Raw genomic sequence first — 23,271 nt, 5'->3', positions numbered from 1 at the left:
CATAATAACCCCCTAATGACTCTCATATAACCGCCTAATAATTTATGTGGTTTCATTTCAATAATCCCAAATAACCTTCGCAATGTAGCACACTTGGCGGCATATTACTGTAAATTCGCACGCAGAGCTGCATCTGAAATCCGGATGAAAATTTTTCTCATGTTGTAGAGGGAGTTTAAGGCTCGAAAAATGGAGTGGAGGTGGTTTTTCGTAGCGGGGTAATTTGGGTGGTATGGATGAAACAAGGAGTCATTTATTTAAATTTAATGCTTAGGATTATTTCAAGGATAGGATCCATGATTTTTAGCCTTTGAAACAAAAAGAAAAAATCACAAGGATCAGTGATATGGTATTTGTTAATAAATAATTAATAATTTAATTAAATTAAGGGTATATTTGTAAACAATCCTTAAAATGTGAAATTGTCTGTAAAATTGCCAATGTTGCTAAAAAAAATCAAAATTATAATCCAACTGGAAGAGGTTGAAATAAGGAATCCAATGCTTTAAACGGTTTGAAATATGTAGTTGTGTATCAAAAGTTATGGTCGTTCGAAGTTCAAGGGTGATTAACTGGGTGTTTACGGTGGTTGGGGAGTTGATTTTTTTACCAAATTTTCACTTTAGTAATATAGTCAAAAGGTATAATTTGCTTTAATGAATTAAAGTTCTCTAAGAAGAGATGACTGGTCAAACTTAGCCCCACCTTAAGAAAGAAAAATGACAATTTGACCAAAAATTTTTATTGGTCTAAATTGTTTCACAATGTGTATTTTAAAGTTTAAAACACCTTTTATTGAATATTGGAGTCAATTTGAAGTCTTTTTGAGAAATTTATGGTCAAATTATCACTTTATCTCCCATAATTGTTATTTTCTCTTTCTTAATTATCGTTTGCTAAAAAATGTATCAGAATAAGGTCAAAATTGAACACTCAAGTACTTATTTTAAAGATTTTGAAGAGAGAGCACAATGGTGAAGTTAATTTTCTATAATAATGATTCGTTAAATAATTTTTATGTAAGACTATTTTCATGCATAACAAGTTAGTAGACAGCTCCCACATAAAAATTATTTTAGTTGATCATCTGATTAGTTTGCATGGTTCTTATTAGTTATGATAAGCTTCATGCATTCTTTAAAATTAGCTTTTAAGCCTTACAATCATCTTTAGAAAGAAATCAATAATTATAGGGTTTAATATGATTGAGCTCAAGTGAAGTCCAACCAGTCTTCAAGCAATAGAAAGGGGGTTGACCAAACATTAGGTCAACACACCCCGAAGGGGACTTTTTTGTTTGCTTGCCCCGAAGGAGAGTCATTTGTTTGCTCGTCCCAAAGGGTTTTTTTTTTGCTCGCCTGAGAGAAATATTTTGTTTGCTCGTCCCGAAGGGGAGTCTTTTGTTTGCTCATACTAGAGGGGAGTCTTTTATTGTTAATGTCTTCTTCGTTGACTCGAAACCCAAAATTTCGAGTGTTAATTGAACCTGATCTAACATTAAAGAATTTTTTATCACAACACAAGATAAATTGTGAGAAATACTTCTTTTTTTGCTGGATGAGCTGTCATCCACTCGAAATTGATCAAGTAGTACGCAAGTGTGGTCAGCCATCTTATTTTGACAGTTGGGAGTTGACCATCCATTTTGTAATACTCACCTCCTACAAAAACCTTTAAGAAGATGACGTAAATGGCATTTTCAACTCCAGCTCAATTGTTGCATGAACTTTTTAATGTGCTACATGTTAGAACTGTCTTTGGGATGTATTTCTCTTCATTGGTATTGTTTCCCTTCTTGTTAGTAGTATGCTCTACGCTTGTAGTGTTTTTCAGGATTTTAAATCTAAATTTGTCCTGTGAGGCATGCCCAATGATCAATGTGATAGTGGCTTGAGGAAAAAATGAGACAAAGAAAGGAAAATAAATAACACACATAGACTTGCCCATTTTTTACATGTTATAAGATCCCTATTTATATAATAAAGAGAGAACAAGTCTAAAATTACATGTTTGTCCCTACTTTAATGGAGGGAGTTACATGTTATTATTATCTTTTTCATTGATACCTTAATTTAATAGGGGGGATTTACAGGGCTTTATGTTGGCTTTTTGTAGTCTGCACTTTAATAGGGAGTTACAGATCTTTATGGTGCCTTTTTTATTTATGATTGATTTTTGCACTCTTTTGTCATCTATCTTTTAATCTGAATCATTAGATTGTCTCGAGATTCTTGTTGATCATTTTTGGATGTATAATATATATATATGGTGATCAACCTCCTTCATCTCAAACTTCTTCCTTCGTTGATCCTAAATCACCTCTTAAACCCTACTAAAAAATTATTGAATCTGAATCTGAATCAGCACTTTGCACCAAAATTGTAGTCTCTTATATTCTAGAAGTCAACGACGATAATTATCATCTCACATCCCATTGGGCCATTCATGAGCGCTATCTTTGTACAAATCTTTTTCATCAGACATACTTTTATGACTGTAATATATATATGAAGCATTTTTTATCTCCCTTAAATGTGTAAAAATCAAGCACATTTAAAATGAAGAAAATAATTCTATCAATTATAACAAAGCTATAATTCATAGGATTATTAATCATAAAGAATGGAGCCTTATTCCATGTCAAATTAAAACAATTGAATATAAACATCCCGAACCTTAGTTTAGAAAAACCATTTCTTTTAATAATTGTACTTTTAGTGAACTGACGAATAAGAGTGCATTTGAGGCAGCTTGTGCATTTCAGGATAAGCTGTTTATCCTGAAACACAACCCACAGGAGAGCCGCGGTTCGGCCCTCGACCTGCGTTTAGTGTAAAAACTCAAACGCGATTTCGGATAAGCTGACGAAACGTGCAAACCAAACTATACAACGACTTTTTGAAAACACCGCCCGCACTTATAAGCTGCCCCAAACGGGCCTTAAGTCATTTCTTATTATTAATCCTAGATAAAAAAATTTATGAATGTTTTTAATGATGCTTGAAATTTTATGCAATGATATTCTCTATTGGTTTTATAAATAGCGTGATAATTGTGGTGTTGTAACTCAAATATTACCCCCTCCAATCAAAGCTACCTATTTCCATTGGGCTGAGTCTCCTTCTTACATATCTAAAAATTCAACTAATATCTTAATAGAAGACTAATCAGATTTATGTTTTTTCACTTAATGTAAAGTTCCGTAGATGAATATTGAAATCCAACATGATGCTTTAAATCTTAAATGTTTATACAGACTTTATTTAGTAAAATTGTGGACAATCATTCGAATCGAAGAAAAGATTGTTTTCATTAATAAAACAATTCAAACTAATAAAACGAGTATGCTTAAAAATCAAGCTAAAGAAGTTATCTTATTTTAAAATTTTTTTATCAACGACTATGGAGGAAAATTCTGAATGAATCCACCGACAAAACTGAAAAAAAGATTATTGAATTAGCTTGCCAAATTATTTGAAGAAGGCAAAGTTCAGATGCATAAAGATTACGAGGTATAAATGGTTAGTGACGAGGTAGCTGACAATTGAGAAAATTTATAGATGATAATGATCCAGAAGAAGAATCTTTATATGGTAGACAAAATTTAGCAGTGGACCCCACAATGATTCAAAAGCTATCAAAAGAAGATATTTGAAAATCCAAAACAAATATAAAAGCCATGGTCAGATCAAAAGTGCTCCCACAACCTCCTCTTTCCAACTTCCGTAACTTCAAGCTTTTGTAATTTTTTCTGGTATTATGTTTTGCTTAAGAATTTTGGAGTTCGTTGCTTTGACTGAGCTCTATATATGTCAGTAGTACTCTGTGTTGGTGTGTGCAAGACTAAATTTTGTTTTTATAAAGTTGTAAGCTGTGCATCGTGTAACTCTTCTCTCTCACAGTCCGTAAGTTTTTATTTTAATATACGTAAAGATGTGCTTTAATAATTACAGTGTTATGTAATTTTAATTTTGTGAATTGATTCTTGAGACGTAATTTGGTATCAAAGCCATGAAGGGCTAAATCTTACTAAGGAACTCATATATGTAGAAATAAAATAAATTTTAAGGAAATATGGTTACTTAAAATTTACCTTATACTTGAAGTCAGGTTGAGTTGAAAAGCTCTATAAATCCTTGACTGTGTATAATGATAAATTTATTAACCTTCTCATTTTTCTCGTAGAATAATATGATATAACTTATAAATTTCTTAATTATTTTAACAAGTTGTGATGGCTTGGTTGTTGCTCTTTTATCAAAGTATTGTATGGACGTTGTTGCCCTGGATGTTATCTCTAATTATTTAAAGTTGGCTAGAAACTTAGCTCAAATTAGTCTGCATTTTTCTATCAAGAATAACGTTTGATTTGCTTTAAATTTATTTTGCATCTGTTTATACGAGTCTCTTATGCTTTCTCATTGCATCTAGTTCTCATTTTATTTCCATTTTATCAATATCATATTCTATAACAAATAAAAAAATAAAGAAATACCGAAGTCATTGAAAGTCCTTTAAACAAGAAAATCTTAATAAATTGAAAATTTCTAAAGTAGAAAAATCTACACTATATAAAATTAGAACATTTGATTGTAAAGGAAAATCATCTATCAAAACTATAAAACAATCAATCAACATAGACGGAACTGAAAAAATTATGTCATTATTATCTAGATAAGATCTGAATACTTATTTTCAAGATTATAAATATATCCCTATAGGATTAATTCAAATACCACGTTCTTTGATATTCTCAATCTATGTTCAATCATACTTCGAAAATGGTTCAAATATAAATCATAAATAGATTTTTAAAAGTATTTAGGCATAGTCTACGACACATTTTCTAATAAATCTCTATCAAAGTGACCATCTATAATACACCATGAAAATGTTAAAAAATTAATAAACATAAATTAATTCTAAAATATAATTTATATTAATATATTTTTTTTTGAAAAAAATAATCCAATTTAAAATTAAAAAGAAGCAACCAAACGAATCAAAACTAAAAACCATTTTATTTGTTTTGATTCCCATTCACTACTTTATGTTTAGAGGATTTGCAAATATAGCACTAGAAATATCATGATTTACATATGAACACTTCGAGTCAACTACTTACATTATTTAGCACTCCATAGATGCGGCTGAGTAGACTATTAGAAGTTGATATGGTTCAAGCTCACTAGTGTTAGAATAGAAGATCATATGTTTCCTTTAATGAAAAAAATTAATCCACAGATGCAATTTACTATTTTATTTTGATAAAAAACAACCTTTTAATTTAATAAATCATAATATCCTCCACCGATCAAGCCGATCGGTTGTCCGATTCGGGCTGACTTAATTACTGCTCTTGTATAAAATCGGAGAAAACCAGTCGATTTGACCCCTAAACCAACTAGGACAAGATGGGCGGTAATGTTAATAATTTATTTCAAAGAATTTTAGATGCTTAAGCTACCTATGTACCATTATTATAGCTATCTCATACAAATGAGTAATAAATGATTTAAAGAAGTGTAACTAAATTATAAAAGCTAAAACAATTTTATAATATGTTTCTTTGTACTTAATTACTTGTACAAAGTTTTTGTTCTTTTTTTTATTATTTTCTTTTATAATTTAGTAGTGCAATGCAAATAGCCACACACACAATCTATATAATGATATCAAAATATATATTAATGCTATATTAATATTAATAATAAGATACAAAATTTAATTGCGACTCATTGTAAAATTTTTTAAAATGATTGTAATGTGATTTTTAAATTTCATATTAAAATTTTTTAATTAATTGCTATTAACTTTTAAAATAACATTTAAAATTCTTATGATGCTGATTATTTTAATATTGAAATATTTATTTTATATTTAATAATTATTTTTTAATAAATTACATTATTTTTTATATTTAAATAAAACTTTAATTTATTATGTCATCTGAACTCCAACTCCACTTTTAAATATTGAAGCTTGAACTTTGAATATATTGCTTTAATGTGCGAACCGATTTTTAAAGCTTTATTTTAAAGGTTTTATTGCGTTGCTATCCATGATATTAGGTGCGGAATTTATATATATGCAGGCTGCAGTACATTTTACTGATTATAAGCATACATAAATTATCCGCCTCTAATAAGTTTCACTCCACCGGACAGGTGCTTCAGTTCACGCCACCACCGCTACGATTTTCTGCCGCACGGTGGCGCATGGCGTCTAATCGTCTCTTACAGCACAGCGTAGCCTTCCTCCACAACCACGAAATCAATCTCTTTCTTCAAATCCGCCGTCTCTACACTCGCAGAGGTTCTAAACTCCGGCGATCTCTCTCCACCTCTCCCGGCGCTAGACGACGCAGCGTAAACCTCAAGGCAACCTCCAAGAAAGTTGCATCCTCGACGAATCGCCCTTCTTCGCATGAACTTCTCAAGCGGCGAACACGCTCTGGCGTGGAATTCGACCGCGATTTATACCTAAAATACGCCTCGGCCAGCCACGTTCCCGTGATGTTCTGCGAGGTCCTCGAAACCTTCCGTCCCCCTCGGCTGCGCTCCTTCGTCGATTGCACTCTCGGTGCCGCCGGTCACTCTTCCGCAGTTCGTCTATCTTTCTCGTCTCCCTTGTGTTTCCTCCATAATTTTCAGTTGCTCTTCTAATTTCTTATGGTTGCTTGCCGTTAGCTAGATTATTGAAGCCCATAGGGAGCTGGAGCTTTTTGTGGGCATGGATTTGGATACGCTCGCCGTTGATAAAGCTCGAGCTAGGATCGAAGCAGTCATCAAAGATGGCTTCCGGGAAAAATTGAAAGCTTACACTCATGTAAGGAATTTTAAGTACATAAAGACCGTGCTTGGTGGTGTTGATGACAAGCTACTTAGTGAAGGAGTGGATGGTATCTTCATGGACTTGGGAATTTCATCCATGCAGGTTTTCTTTGTCCCCTCGTTCGTTTCTGTTTGAAATGCGGAAGTGATTAGTTAACTTCATTTGAAATCCGATGTTATATTTATTGTAACATTATTCAAATTTAGCAGCTATTAGTTGAATTAGTATTGTGTGTGCCAGCGGGTGGAGTTCTTCAAGTTTGATAGTCTTAAGCTTCAGTCCGATTCATGTCCACCAAGAATTTTATAAAAAAGGGCATTTACATACATACCACCTAATTCTTATGTATTTACATATCTAACTCCTAAATTTTATTCTTTACATTTATGCCACCCAAATCATTGGACGGAGCTTTCAAACATGGGAAGTTGAATTCATGGGATCCTCAATAGGAGAACTCAACTATTTGATAATTTTCTTAGAACTAGAACAACAACAACAACAACAAGCCTTTATCCCACTAGTGGGGTCGGCTACGTGAATCTTTTTTCTCCATTGTGTCCTATTGAGAGTCATATTTTCATTTAATTAAGATTATTTTTTATACAACATGCCTAAGCCTTTTTACGTTTACCTCTACATTTTTTTAGCATAAGTCAAATCTAAAACATCTCTTCTAACAGGGTCATGAAATGGTCGATGTTTAATCTAGCCAAATCATCTAAGATGACTCTCTCTAATCTTGTCTGCCACTGGAGCTACTTCAACTCTTTCATAGCTATATTCGTTTCACATTTTATCTCTTAGTATTAAACCACTTATCCACCCGAGCATTCTCATCTCAACGACTCTCAACTTAATTTTTTGCTTCGCTTTTACAGGCTAACATCTACGCCATAATGCATTGCATGTCTCAACGCCATCTTATAAATTTTTTTTAAAGTCTAAGTGGTACTTTTCTATCACACAATAGGCCGATGCATTCCTCCACTTAAACCATCCAACTTAAATTCTACTAATAAAATCCCATCTATATTGCCATCACTTTGAACAATAGACCTCGATGCATTGAGATATCTACAACGTTCACTCCTTATAATGACTTCATCATCTATTGTTACAACACCATCACTAGATCTACTATTACTGAAATTATATTTCACGTTTTGAGTTTGAGATCTACTCAAACGAAAGCCTTTAGACTCTAAAGTTGACCTTCATAATTCAATTTTTCCTGAACTCTCTGTCCAATCTTTTCCACAAGAAGGATATCATTAGTGAAAAGTATACACTAAGGTACATCCTCCTGTAAATGTCCATAAGAGCATCCATAACTAAAGCAAAAAGATAAGGGCTTGAAATAGATCTTTGATGTAATCCAACTGAATTAGGAAGATACTTGGTCAATCCTTCTGTTTGGCCACAAGTACAACTCTAGTATATATATCTTTAATGTCTTAAATATAAACAATATCAACACATTTCTATTTTAGAAGACTTCAAAGTACTTACCTTGGATTTTGATCATTAGATTTTTCTAAAGCAACAAAAATCATATGTAGATCCTACTCATTCTATCTATATTTTTCCATCAAACCTCTTAATAAATGTATAGCTTCCACAGGAGCCTTGTCGGACATGAATCCAAGCTGATTTTGAGAAATTTTTGTGTCACATCATAACTTATGTTTATCTACTCTCTCATATGATTTTAATATATGACACATTAATTTAATTCCTCTTATACACTGTTGTCCCCACGTAGTGGGATTAAAGCTTTGTTGTTGTTATTGTTGTTTTTGTTATACACTATTGTGCTTCCTCTTTATTTTTAAAAATCAAAACCAATAGACTCTTTCTCCACTCGTCAGATATTTTCTTAGTTTTTAAAATGATATTAAAAAGTTTAGTAAGCCAAATTCTCAGATCTTGTATACATTTTTACACTTAGATTTAAATAACATCAAGTTGTACTGTTTTTTCACACTTCATTTTCTTTAAAGCTTTCTCAACTTTTATTTACTAATGTGATCGTGGAAATAAAAAAAAAAAAATATTATTTATGATATTAAGCTCACTAAAATCAATTGTATTTTCACAATCTTCATTGAAAAGTTCATCAAAACATCTCACCCGCCTATGTTGAATATTCTTATCTAAGAAAGTATTTTTTTATTTTTATTTTTAGTACATTTTACTCAAACAAAATCTTTACTTTTCTTATTTCTTTGTTTGGTTAGTTTATATATATATATATATATATTTCATCATCTTTAATATTTAATCTACTATAAATATCATTAAAAATAAAACTCTTAACATCACAAATTATTTTTTAAACTCCCTATGAGCCACTTTATATTTTTTTCAATTATTCAAGTTTTTATATTTAAACTAATTTTTTGTAATAAAAATTTTTATTTTTTATTTTTTCTTGCTCATTATTATTCCACCACTAATTATTTATATTTATAAGATTTTTTTATTTTGATTTTTCAAGTACATCCTTTGCAAATTGCTTAATAATTCTCTTTACTTTACGCCATATTTTATTAACTTCTTCATGAACATCCTAAATCTTAAGACCTTGAAGTTTACTCATAAAAATAATTTTGTTTATGTATTTTAAGTGGCCCCATTTTATTCTATAATAATATTTGATTATATTTTTCATCTTCCAATCTTTCATGTTAAATTCAAAACCAATAAATTATTTTGAACACTTTAATTTTTATTTGGAATAACCTCACAATCATTACAATCTTAAATTCTTATTTTTCTCATTAGAAAATAATCAAATTGTATTTTATTATGTCCATTCTTATAAATGATAATATGCCCATAACTTTTTTTTAAGTAAAGTATTATCCATAATAAAATCATAAACTAAAGCAAAATCCAATATAATCACTTTCTTCGTTAGTCACTCCAAGATCTTATCCATCATGAATACTTCTAAAATTTGCTACCATTCTACCAATATGCATATTTATATCTCCTCCAATAAAAATTCCTTTTTGAACATATATCTTAACCTACCTGGAGGGAGTATATATAATTATAATATTATTATCTTATTATCAATAAAAATCTTTAGAACTATAATTTTATCTCCAATTCTAATAATTTTTATCACATTATATTTCAAATTTTTATCTATAATTACACCAACATCATTTTTAGTGCGACTCATGACTGAATACCAAAGTTTAAATCCTAAACTATCAGTTTCTTTCATCTTTTCTCCCAACCCATTTAGTTTCTTGATTGCATGAGATATTTATTTTTTTATGAATCATAATTTATCATGAGATATTTATTTTTTTTGCCCAAACATCTTTATCTCCATCATTTTTGAAGAATATTATTGGGCAAGGGATGTATCTTCTCTTTCTCTTTCTCCCCCACCCATGCAAGTAATGTGCAATCTTAAGGAGCCAATAAATCAAACAAGCAATATCCATTATTAAGTTAACATCGATAAAATGGTTTTTTTTTAAAAAAGAGGATAGCATGATTTCAAAAAGACATTGTACATCAAAAGAAATGTGATTCATGGCTTTGAGAGATTTTAATGTTTTTTTCTCAGTGAACTAAAATTTTCTCTCAAGTTGATATTGTGCTAATATTTGTCAGGTTGACTATCCGGAAAGAGGATTTAGTGTTCTTGGTGATGGGCCTCTAGATATGAGGATGGATCCACAGGTGAGAATCATAGTACTTAACTAGTTCTTGAGCTAGATACAGTTTTTCTGGTTTCAAGTGTGGTCTTTGAGTGAGCATAGCCCTCCTTTTTAAATGTAATTCTATAAGAACAAAGTTCGACATTATTAATAAATTCAATAATCTTTCTTGTGCACATCAACAATATTGAGAGTTTGCGTTATCCAGTTGAGTTTTTATTGTTTTAATATTTGAGAATAGCAATATTTTATTTTTATATTCAAATTAGTTCTGCATACCATTATATACAAGTGATTTTATTTTTAGTTTGATCTATTAGCTCTCACATAAGTACTTTGGAATAAATTTTGAGCTGTGGTAACCTAAAGCATAAGCTGTGATGCATGAGGCTCAACTTATACAGAATTCTCCCGTTCCAAAATGGGAAATCACACAAGAGGCAAATATAGGTGGCACAGGCGTTAAATCAAACATTTTAAGAGTATTATTATGAAGGAGAGTGAGGTTTTTGGAGCAGGAGTTAGTGGTTCGAAGAGCATGTTTAAGGGTTATTAGGGTATTGTTCATTTGGGGGTGATAATGTCTGTTAAAAAGTGGTATAGAAGGAAGAATAAAGTAACCTTTAAAATGTTGCCAGGGAGGGTTTAATAACTGTAGTTTATATCTAGATTGCTGTAGGAGTGTCTTGCAAATAATTGTAAGTATCCCAAAACATTTTGGTTATTGCTTTGTAGTAATGGTTTAGTGGTCGGAGAAGTACATTAAGGGGCCGTTTAATTTGCTGAAAATGAACTGCAATGTAAAATGTTTGTAGATTATTATGATTATAATGTATTTGAAATACTTTCGAGTTATTTGGTTCACTATGAAATAGGACTTCATATTTTTTTTGTTTGGTTTAAATTATATTGAAATCAATGTATTTCAATATTTTTATGTGGCGGGTGGCAGGCAGGTAGTGGCGGGCGGCCCAGCGGTGGTGGGTGGTGACAACAGCGAAGGTCGGTGGCGGCAAGGGGCCTGTGGCGGTGGGAAAAAGGCGATAGGAAACGGGCAGTGACAACAGGCGGCAGGTGACGGGCTGCCGCAGATGGTGAGAGGCGACTTCGACGATGGCTTATAGCATTTTACATGAATAGTGTAATTCAAATTAGACCAAATTGGCTAAATTCAATCAAAATGAACTATGGTGTAAACTTCAAATTCATTTATACTTTACATCATATTTGTAATTCTTCATATCAATTACATAATTTTCTTAAATTCATGCAAAAAGAATTACAATACACTGATTGACTCAACCAAACAACCCCCGAGTAAAGAAACTTCACAATCTCTTTTGCGTTAAATTTATCAGATGGAAAGAAGGAAACTTATTTTGCATTCTCCTTTTGCATTAAGCTTTTCAGATATAGCAGAAAGATAAACTAATTAGGAGAATTTAGAAGTCGGTAAACGTCACTAAAATCTTTATATTATATTCATTAGATGCGAACATTGGAGCTTGTTTTGTATAGAAACAAAGAACTAAATTTTGAGGGCATGACCAATTTTATATAAATAAATGTTTAATTATATTTTGAAAACTATATATGTATACTTAGAGTTGTAATCAAGCTGAGTTAAGCTATGTTGTTGAATGTGGATTGAGCTTGGCTTGGTCATACTAGAAGTTCATGTTTGGCTCGAGCTCAAGTCGAGCTTTCAATGCATGCTTATATTTTGTTTAAAATTTTTAAATAATTGTACTTGATTTGTTTTCATCAATTGAACAGTACTTCAACGAGCTAATAAACAAGCTAAAGTTTTAAATAAGTACTTAATTTTTCATATAATTATTAGCAAATAATTTTATAAATCTAATCAAATAAACAACCAAATTTATTTTGAGTTAGCATCTAATTAATTTACACTAATCAAATAAGATAATATTTAAGTTAGAATTATGCTTTCTTATAGTCAAATAATATAAGTCCTAATAAACTAGTTTATTGAAATAAATAAATAAGAACAAATGTGAGAGAAATTTACAAGAGTATTTTACTTTTGGAAGGGTAATAATAGTTGTATTTTTTAATGTAATATTAAATATTTTAGTGCTATACATGTAAATATAAAAATTTAGTATTTGACATGTAAATGCCTAAGAATTATGAGGTTTGTAAATGCTCTTACAATTAATATACATATTGATATTAAATTTTTATATGCTACCATAAATATATACGATAAAAACAACAATAAGCCTTTATCCCACTTAGTGTGGTCAGCTACTTCAATAATTTTTTTCTATTGCGTCTTATTAAGTGTCATATTTTCATTAAATTCTAATTAACTAAGATCATTTTTTATATATAATCCCAAGCCTTTTTAGGTCAATCTCTTTCTTAACATAAGTCGAATCTAAAATATCTACTCTCCTAACCGAATTATCAGATGATCAACTTTTAATGTGACCAAACTATCTAAGACGATTCTCTCTAATATGGTCCGCCATTTGAGCTACACCAACCCTATCATGAATTTATTGATTTTGCATTTTGTCTCTAAGTGTCAAGCCACTCATCTACCTAAGCATTCTCTACTCAACAACACTTAACTTTGTTTTGTGCTTCTCTTTTAAAGGTCAACATTCTGCGCCATAGAGTATGTAGTTCTCACCACCATCTTATAAAATGTTACTATAAATATATAATCGAATAAATTCTACTTCAACAAAATTTATTTTAGTGATATATCCTGTAATTATTGATCATTAACTAAGTTACATATTGGATAACAAACGAGTTTGTTCGTGAACATAAAAGAATATGTTTGATTGTATTTTAGTTTGATTCATTTAATCTTTGAATTTTTAAAATATGTTTGAACTTGTTTTTTTACTAATTTGAACAAACTTGATAGATTGAGTTAGAGTTGTGCAGTGAGTGCCTGGTTCATTTACAACCCTATGTATGCAATGCATTATAAGCTATCTGATAAAATGCATACTTGTGTCTAATTTCTAACTGGCAATCGATAGTGAGAGTGTTACGTTTATACCTTAGTCTAAGGGCAAGTTTGTCTTTTGTTTGTCTAAGGGCAATTTAATCGTTTATCATTAATATTGTTATTGTGTATAAATAAGCTTATTATGTTTAGGGTTAGGTTGGATGCATGAGATTGGATAGAGATTGGATTGCGAGTCTTGGGTTTAGGTTTTTGGAGAGATTTCCTACCTCTCAAATTGTAGAAATTGAGAGATATCGCCTACCTCTCGAATCGTAGGTGCTTATCTTTTGTATTCTTATTGAGTTGTTTGAATTATTGAAATAAAAAATCTATTTTGCCCAAATTTCTATGAAGAATTGTCAATTTTTGCTCCGGATCGTATCAGAGAGCAATCAATAAGAAATTTGTTAATCATTATAGCTGTAAAGAAATTTATATTTGCCATACGTGCGAATTCACGTACCAGAGAGGTTTGATATGAGATATGTCCAATTTGCAGCTATAAAGTGTCCTAGATGTCCGCTTATTGGCTGCTTTATAAAGAGTGGTAAGCGGCCTCTCGTATAAAATTAGGAAAGTATGGTGCCTTAAAAATGGAAATCATCCAATCAATCTACTAGTAGAATGTCTATGATTTGATGAGTTTCTAGTTTTGATACCTAGGCCTTAGTAGGATATCTGAATCTTCATCTCTTCTTAAATATCATTGTTATGGCTATTTTTGTTTTCTTTTTGGATGAATAGGATTTTAGAGAGATTCCTTTTTACTTGAACTAGGGCATATCCTTAATAAATACTACCCATTAAGGGTTTGTTTGACAATGGATTTAGGCAAGGATTTATGCAGGATGTAAGCGAGATCTTGCCAAACGGTCTTTTTAGAAAAAATAAATCCGTGGATGTGATAAATCCGGATTTCACGGAATTTGTCTGGAAATCTCAAATTTAGTAAATCCTATGAATGAGGGGATTTAAGTTCGCCGGCTGTAAATTTATGGCTCTGTCTAATAGTTTTAGTGGATTTATTAAATCCGTTGCCAAACAGTTTTTGAAATTTAACTCCTTCAAGATTTGCTAAATCCTAATTTTACAGGATTTAATAAATCTTAGTAATTTAAATGTAATGGGTTGTTAGACAACACCTAAATTACTTCAAGGGTAGAGATCTATTTAGAACGTGCCACTTAGGAATTTTCAAGGAGCTGCATTTGTCATACGAGATACTAGTCCTATATTTTTTTCATGTTATATGGCTGGAGGCGGATGAAGCAGAAGTTGAAATATTTCTCTCCTTGAATTCCTTCATATAGGACCTCCTTCTCGCTGTTCTTTCCTCCTTCACTCCAAATTTCTTCTCTTAACAAGAAATGGGGTGCTGGTTGGATTTGAAGGTGATCTCAGGGTCCCATGGTGGTTCTCAACGCACATCCGACATATCTTCACTATTTCATATGAGATTACCTAGGTAATATTTTGCTTATTTGTTATTTTATTTGCGGCTTAAAAGTAATTTTTAGAATATTTTTTAGCCCTCCAGAAGCTCTTATGATTAACATGTTTACCTGTTTTCCCCCTTCTTCCTTATAATAATAATAATAATAATAATAGTAATAATAATAATAATTTTTAGATATTATTTCATGTTAAAAATAATTATTTTTGTTGGATGTAATCTTAATTGTTCTTTTAAAGCTTTCGACTAGGAAATATAATATTTGCTTGACCATGAATTCAATCAACATTTTACACTTTTTTGGATGGTGTAACTAACAAATTTATGAAGTGCATTATCAATCAAAAGCTAAATAGAGCTAGGGGTGTAAACGAGGCTCGCTCGTGTTCGGCTCGTTTATATTTTGATCTCAAAAGTTGTTGTGTTCGGCTCGTTTGCTTAGCGAGCCGAACACGAGCCGTTCACGAACAAAGAGTCATTTTGACAATCCTAATCACGTAGCCATTAGATGTTAAGGATTAGGACAAGATTTAAAATATCATTTGAATCTAATTCAATAATTTTTATTATATTTTATTTTTTAATACTTTTAATTGATTTAAATCTTTTTAGTCTTGTAGTCAACTAAATTTGTAAAAAAGACTATTCATCAAGGATATATATATAATTGATTAGTAGTATTTCGAGCTAAAACGAGCCGAACATGTACGAACGAATATTTGTTCGTGTTGTTCGTGTTTGGCTCGTTAACTTAGTGAACTCCGAACACGAGCTGTTCGCAAACAACGAGCCGTTTTGACAGCCCTAAATGGAGCTATCTTTAAAGAAGATGTATAAAGGTATTTATATGTCCATATCAGATATTTATTGAAATTTAAAGAGTAATTGGGAATTGTTCGTTGGCCTGCTAATATTTTAATAGAAATTAGAAGACTTGAGTGGATGCCAAAAAAAAAAAACTGTGACGCTGATATTTTGTAGATGCTTATAATTGTTGTAATTATGGAGGAATAAAACTTACAATAGTTCTGGATAATCATGTTCTTTTGCGAGAATCAATTTACTTTTATGATAGAAAGATCTGTTATGGAAGTGAATTTTGTTTTAAGAGAATAAATGGAAAGTAAAAGAGTTGAGAATGGATTCTAATGTGTTTTTTGGTTTGTATAAGGTATATGGTTGTGAGAAAGACTCGCCAAAGCCTTTCTATGCTTTTTCCCATGCAAACACTCATCATAAAGGACTCATATTTCTCTTTGATGATGTGTGCAGTAAGCAAGTGATTGCTGTGAATGATGCATGAGAATTGATATAATTTGCACTAAGAAAGTGCGTTTGTCAAAGGCACATTGAAGTTAATAAAATATGTATGATGAAGTATTGACTAATATTACATATTGTTATGGAGTAACCATGGAGTTTTTAGTTAAAAAAAATTATGGCAAGTATCAACATTATGCTCATATTTGTATGTATTGGATATTCGTACAAAAGGAATTCTATGTTAGGTGTTTTGATGTATGCCCAATAATGATATAGTGCTAATCAATGATATGCATGCTGAAATGAATGAAATAAATGAAAATAGCTAACATGTTTAGATTATAATGATCTATAATTAGTAGAATAAAATTGAGTATATAATATAAAATTTTATCTGTGTGATATCAATGGTTATCAATTAGAATAATTACAAGAAAAATTTATGCTTAGGTTTGTTACGTTTAAGTATCTCAAATCTTTTATTTAGAAGAATAGAGATGTAAATGTGAATATAATTTGTAGTTATTATTGGGTTTCTATAATGATAAAGTACCTAAAGAGTATTACAAGTGGATGCCAAAGACAATTGTATAATACAACAATTAGGACAGCTATGCTATGTGAATCAAGTGTTGGGTATTAAAAGAGTCATTTATAGTTAAGTTTTGCTTTTTAGAAATGAGAATACTAATCTGGACGCGTGGAAAAATTATGAAGGGTAAATTAAAAAATGATTATATTTGAAGTACGGTTGGAGTGAAATCTATTGCATATAAAGTAGTTATAAAGTTAATTTAAGAAATTTGGACATATACAATGAAGGGTATAATGTAGTTAAAATTAGTATTGAATGATTAAGATAGAAATTAGTAGATCTAAAGTAATTTGGATAGAAGTTTTTCAAAATGATTTGCGAAGAATATATATAACATCTCATATAACACTAAACAAAAACTAATGAAAATGAGGATTCTCTCCACATATTTGGTATAATACTCCGATGTTGATATCTACATTAGCCTTAGGATTAGAACAGCATCACTGTTGAAATCAACACCTATGCAAAAAAATTCTTCTATATTCATCCATTTTTGGAAGTCAGTGATGGTTTTAAATTTTCATAATTTGGAACATATGTAGAACGAGCAGTGGGAAATTAGATTTTGTTATATCGACAAAGATCTTAGCTGCATATTACACATGCCTAAATGATGCATGACAATTTGCTTTGTCTTGACTTTGCCATTTCTTTAATTAAGGTTGGAGTCATGAAAATCTTCCACCACCATTTACTGTCTTACAAATTGATTGCTTTATGATTTTATCTTGCATGAAATTTCTTGACATTGTTCTAGGGTTCTAGAACAAATGAGGGGATACAAAAAGAAGTTAGGGAAGTTATATAGGGTTAGGATGTCAGATGAAATCCGGTGTGAACGGCGGCGGGGCGGTGATTCGGAAGTAGAAAACATCGGTGTTCTACTGCCGAACACCGAAAAAAGTAAATTTGACAGTTGTCCGGCTGAAAACGGCGGCCGACTAGCAAAACAACGAGTTATAGGTTGTGAGGGGACTCAACCACCTATTCTTGGGCAAGCTACAAACACCACTTGCAAAAGGAAGAAACTTCAACACTCCAAAGAGCATAAATCAGAGAAAATTCTCTCAAAATTCATAAAGTTAAAACTGAAATTCAAACAACTACCACACAACTTTTATAGAAGTCTCCTAATGGAAAATAATCTAATTAGAAAAGAGAAATTTATGAAAAAAAAAACAACATAAAAGAAATAGAAATATGCCAGAATTAATTTCAGAATTACATCCCATGCCACATGTCCGCCGCGGTCGCTGACGGTTTTGTAATCTTGCAGTTCTATAACCTTTCAAACTGCGATCACGTGGCTTAAGCTCCCGCATTATTCTCTCTAGCTAGGAGAGGCTTCTTTTTTGCACGCTTCTGAAATCAATCTACTGCCACCATAACAAAATCATTGTTTTGTTGTTTATGAGGCAACTACATTACAAAATCTATACTCATGTCCAATCCATGCTATTTTAAAACACATCATTTCAAAACATATCCTCATAAAATAAATTGTCATCCTTTTTTGGCACAACTAGAGCCGAAATTGCCTATAGACAGTTATTCTCACAAATAAAGTCTCAAATCATTAAATCTGTAACTTGTTTCTCCTATTATTCATACTCGGGTGATCACATCCAATAAACAAGCTTGTTGGAGGAACTAACTCTGGAATGAAATCTATGGCAGACTGGACCTCTCTCAACAATAATCAACTAGGAGGTAAACTGTCTGTTAGGACTCCATAGTTTCTAGGACAATCAATGTTAGTTTTGCCAGCGACTCTCTCATGGGCTAAAGCTTGAATCATTAATATTTCTCCCTCGTCAGCTGCAAGCCGATACTCTTCTTTGATGTCTTTATTCACTTCTGTGTCACTGTCTATTTACTAAACCGCTCTCTGCTCAGTGAAAGAGATCACCCTTATGTTAGGGTAATTTGATGTAATGTGTCCAAAATCTTGACACCGGAAGCACTTTTTGGCTAGGATAGATTTGAGAGTACTGGCTGTCTATACTTCTTCTCCACTCAAGATGGGTCACTCCTCATACGAACTCGACTTGGATGCTCCACTGGGCGTACTATTGCCATCTGATTCAATGGCTGATTTTTGTTTGAAAAAATGTGTGGACCTGATACTGCTATGTTGTCTCTCCACCTTAAAGGCTAGGATCTGAATATCCTATAATGTTCAATATGATCGTAATTGTACCATATTGCCAATGGACAATTTCAATCTCCCAAGATATCGGGCTATGGTGTATTATTATGGTTCCACTAGTTCACATTTCAACATAAGCTGCTTGAACTCAGTGGTGTACTCTCCAGTGAGAGACCTTGTTGTTGTAAATGGTGAAATCTTAAAAATATATTTTGTTTGTACTGTGTGTTAGGCACTTGCAGTGTATCTTCCTTTTTATTTTAGATTAGGTAGTGAATTTACATTTTACTTTTCACTGTCGAATATGTTTCAGATTCTCCCACCATATGGAAGCGTTCTTCTTGAGCTTGACGACTGTCAATTTAAAAATCGTCATGAGGAACATTTTTGTATTAAAAAATTTATTTCACTGTTTGGAGTCATTCTATATACTCTTTCAGATCCATGTGATAGTCAGGATCTGGTAAATTCATTTATACTCCGAAGTCATGGCTTCTCCTTTGATATTCCATGCGGAATCACCGGGGTATTTGTTCTTCATTATTGGAAACTTTTCGATAGAAGAGGTTCACTTTCTCCCCTTGATCAAATGAGTCACCGTTGTGACAATGGGTGACCTTATCAGATTGTCTCTACTCAAAGAAGACCATCTTTTGTTGCATTTGGAGGACTTTCCTGCGAGGTTGTGAACACCTCGTTGCGGGTTTCTTCGTGGTGGCATGATGTCTTGTTCTTCCCATGGATGTTTTGATGGAAAAAAAATATATGGGTTAGGGCTTTGGCTAGGTGGGTGATGTAGGGACAACAAAATTTGTGTGGGAGTGTTAGGTTAGGTTTTATGAATTCTTAGTTTAGGTGTAAGAGAAATCCCTAAAAATTTAGGGTTTTCCGAGCTTTGATAATATATCATCATTCTAGGGCTCTAGAAGTTGTGAGGGGATACAAAAAAGAGTTTCCTCAAGTTATAGGTTGGGTAACGAGAATGGGAGGAAGGATCTCGGATGAAATGTAGTGTGAACGGTGGTGGCGCAGTGACCCGGAAGCAGAAAACATTGGTAGAAGTAAGTTCAGCAGCTGTCCAGCTGAAAATAACTGTGGACCGGTGAAATGGTGAGGTATGGGCTGCAATTGGATTTTTACACCTGTTCATGGGCAAGCTATAGACACACTACTTGCAAAAGAAAGATATTATAGCACTCCGGAGAGCATAAATCAACGATAAATCTCTCAAAATTCATAAAGTTAAAAACTGAAATCCAAACAACTATCACACAACATATATAAAAGTCTCTTAATGGAAATAATCTAATTAGAAACTAGGATATCAGGAAAGAAACATAAAATAAATAAAAATATGCTGGAATTTATTCTAGGACTACATCCCTTTGAACCACGGTCATACGGCTTCAGCTCCCACATCATTGCTGATGATTGTTCTTAAAGGAACTGCATTCTTATTTGCCTCATTTTATTAGTTTAGTGTGATTAAACTATTTTTTATTTTGAAATTTTGGGATGATTTTAGCTGAGATAACCTTTGTATTCTACAATTTTTCCATTTTCTGAGAACTCTTTTAAAAGGGTTGTGACAGGCAACTTTAAAAGCAGAAGACATTCTGAATTCTTGGCCAGAGGCCGAAGTGGGAAGGATTTTACGTGATTATGGAGAGGAAAGCAATTGGCGGTTCCTTCAGAAAAAGATTATGAATGCTCGAGAGGAAGGAGGCTTGCATTCCACAAGAGAACTCGTAGATCTTGTTCGTAAAGCCTCCGGAAAGTCAGGAGGTATATATCCTGTGTTGGGTTCATGATGCAATTTTTAAAAAATTTTAAATTTCTTAGTGTTATTATAAAGGCCGTGCGTTCTTTTTCACCGTATTCTGCAGTATGTTACTTTACTGGACTAAAACAAAATTCCAGGTTCTGTTAATAGTTTGTCTGCTTGATTTTCTTAAATCTTAAGACTTCTTTTAGTGCTGCTTTAATGATCTGAATATTTTATTTTTCTCTGTATACTGCAGGAAGACAAGGCTGGATTAAGACAGCTACAAGGGTGTTCCAAGCACTAAGGATTGTAGTTAATGATGAACTTCAAACACTTGAAAACGCAATCTATGCTTGTTTTGACTGCCTCTCCTCTGGAGGCCGGCTTGCTGTAATCTCATTCCACAGTTTAGAGGACAGAATAGTGAAAAAAGCTTTTCTTGACATAACTGAAAATGAAGGAGAGGATGATGAAGAAGATTATGAGGGCAAAACTAATGATGAAATTAGCACTGAAACGCAAATTTGGACCAAGCAAAAGGTAGTAGGGAGGAATGGGACCATCCTAACTAAGAGGCCAATAACACCATCTGAAGAAGAGGAGAGATTAAATCGCAGGTGTAGGAGTGCTAAACTTCGGGTTTTTCAAAAGCATTAATGATCAACGTGGGCTTTGTTTAGAGAACAGCACTTGGCAACTTGACGTGAAGGTAAGTAATGTTATTAATGAGTTTTCTCTATTCATAAATAGCTGTGGACGAACACATGTTTAACGGTAAGAAATGGGGGAGCTACCAAAATTTTGAATTTACTACATGTGAATTCTTTTGCTATCTGCAATGGTTTAGTTGTGTATGCCTTGAATTTTTTGACCAATTTTGGTTGTTTTCAAAATGAAGAATCAATGATAATTAAGTTGAATGCAATATTTTTAAAAGCGTGTTTTACAAGTAAAGCCAAGCGAAGACCGTTTCGCTTTGTTGAAACGCGCTTCAAAGCACTGTAGTTGATTTGTAATTTTTAAGTTCTTATTTGTTGCTATAAATAATTAAAAATTATTCAAAATTTTAATTTGTAGGTTCGTGTTCAATGTTCGCCTTCAAGTTAAGTATTGTACATAATCATTTTTATTTTATATCATTTTTAAGTCATACTTTATATTTTATAATTGTTAATGAATGTATTTATACATTAATAGTTTTATATAACCTATCAGCATTTTGGTTAATAAAAGCACCACTTCGCTTTTTATTTTATGCTTTGAAGCAAAAATAAAATCTTGTGCATCACATTACACATTGCGCTTTGAAATACTGGTTAATGGTTAAAACATAATTTTGTCATAGAAATTATAGTTTTATCCACCCAAGCTATTTTATGTGATCTTGAATGTGGTTTAGGTTTTAATTTATATGATTATTGATAGATTGAGCCATAACATTACTAAACTTCCACTATCTAAGAGGAATGCGATAAGTTTATTTAGGTTCTATTTTAACTTTATAGAATATTTAAAAAACTTTTGAAGAACTTTCAATAAAACCATCTTCACAACCACTTTCCTCTTACTAAAATTCATGCATGCCTTCTCATTTTTTTATTTCATTGCCATCTTATTCCACATCAACCTGTAAATTTCTACTAAGAACCTTTATTTGTAAAGTGACCCATTTGATGATGTTTAAAATAAAGCTTTAGTAGAAATTTTTGAGCCATATGTAGTGGCATTAGATTTTTTTGTCTTAGTGGTTTTGATAACATTAGTGTTACCACCCATATATTTTATGGGTGTAGCAAGGTGAATTTGACTATTTTAAAGAAATGATGCATATCTAGTATATGTTCTTTTCATGTAGCGAGGGAATGTGATGTGTTGTCATTTTTCTTTTGATGTCAATCCATGTTTAAATCTATAAAATATCATTTTATAAATAATTAATTATGTACGCGAAAAAAAAATCTATAAAATATGTATACATCATAACTGCCAGCATGAATCTCAAAAAAAATGAATGACTAAAGGGCTAAAAAGCTTTCATCTAAGATAAGTGATAGATTGACAATTCAATGCAAAGCATGAGAAGTCGTGTCTCTAAACCTTGGATAGGTCAAAACTTTGGAGATGTTTTCTAGCTCGATAATGACAAAATCTCCCAAGAGTGAAGCGTAAATCATCCCGACAACGAGTCTCATCGGATATCTTGTATAGACAGCGACAAGATCCACCCAAAATTTTGTGAAAGGAAATGTTCTGTTGGGGCAATGAACTGACCAGGCAGACGAAGATGCAGGCCTTGTAGGCCTTGAGCCAAACGACAAAAAAACCATCACTCACCCGATGAAACAAATTGACCCTTCAGCTGTCCGAACAATCGACTAGGGCGTAGACGAGAACCCTCAACCACGACTAATAGACCGTCCTAATTTTGCCATGACGGACAAGATCAACTCTCGAACGGATGCCTCAGTCAACCAACACACGACAAGGTCGCCACTCAGTCGGCCGTCTCAACCCGCCGAAGTCAAGCAAGTTGA

At 32.2% G+C, this 23,271-nt stretch overlaps 1 protein-coding gene across 1 annotated transcript; it reads left to right on the top strand.

The window, feature by feature from the left end:
- The first annotated feature begins 6,123 nt into the window (after positions 1 to 6,123).
- Positions 6,124 to 21,642, top strand: LOC110023610 (ribosomal RNA small subunit methyltransferase H). The gene is made up of 5 exons (XM_020723100.1): positions 6,124 to 6,605; positions 6,694 to 6,936; positions 10,471 to 10,539; positions 20,565 to 20,757; positions 20,994 to 21,642. Exons 1-5 carry the CDS (start codon positions 6,219 to 6,221, stop codon positions 21,392 to 21,394), a joined length of 1,293 nt encoding a protein of 430 aa, XP_020578759.1. The 5' UTR covers positions 6,124 to 6,218; the 3' UTR covers positions 21,395 to 21,642.
- Positions 21,643 to 23,271: the final 1,629 nt, after the last annotated feature.

Source organism: Phalaenopsis equestris, unplaced genomic scaffold (assembly GCF_001263595.1).
Source record: "Phalaenopsis equestris unplaced genomic scaffold, ASM126359v1 Scaffold000224, whole genome shotgun sequence".
Taxonomy (NCBI): domain Eukaryota; kingdom Viridiplantae; phylum Streptophyta; class Magnoliopsida; order Asparagales; family Orchidaceae; genus Phalaenopsis; species Phalaenopsis equestris.
This window is presented reverse-complemented; position numbering and strand designations above follow the sequence as displayed.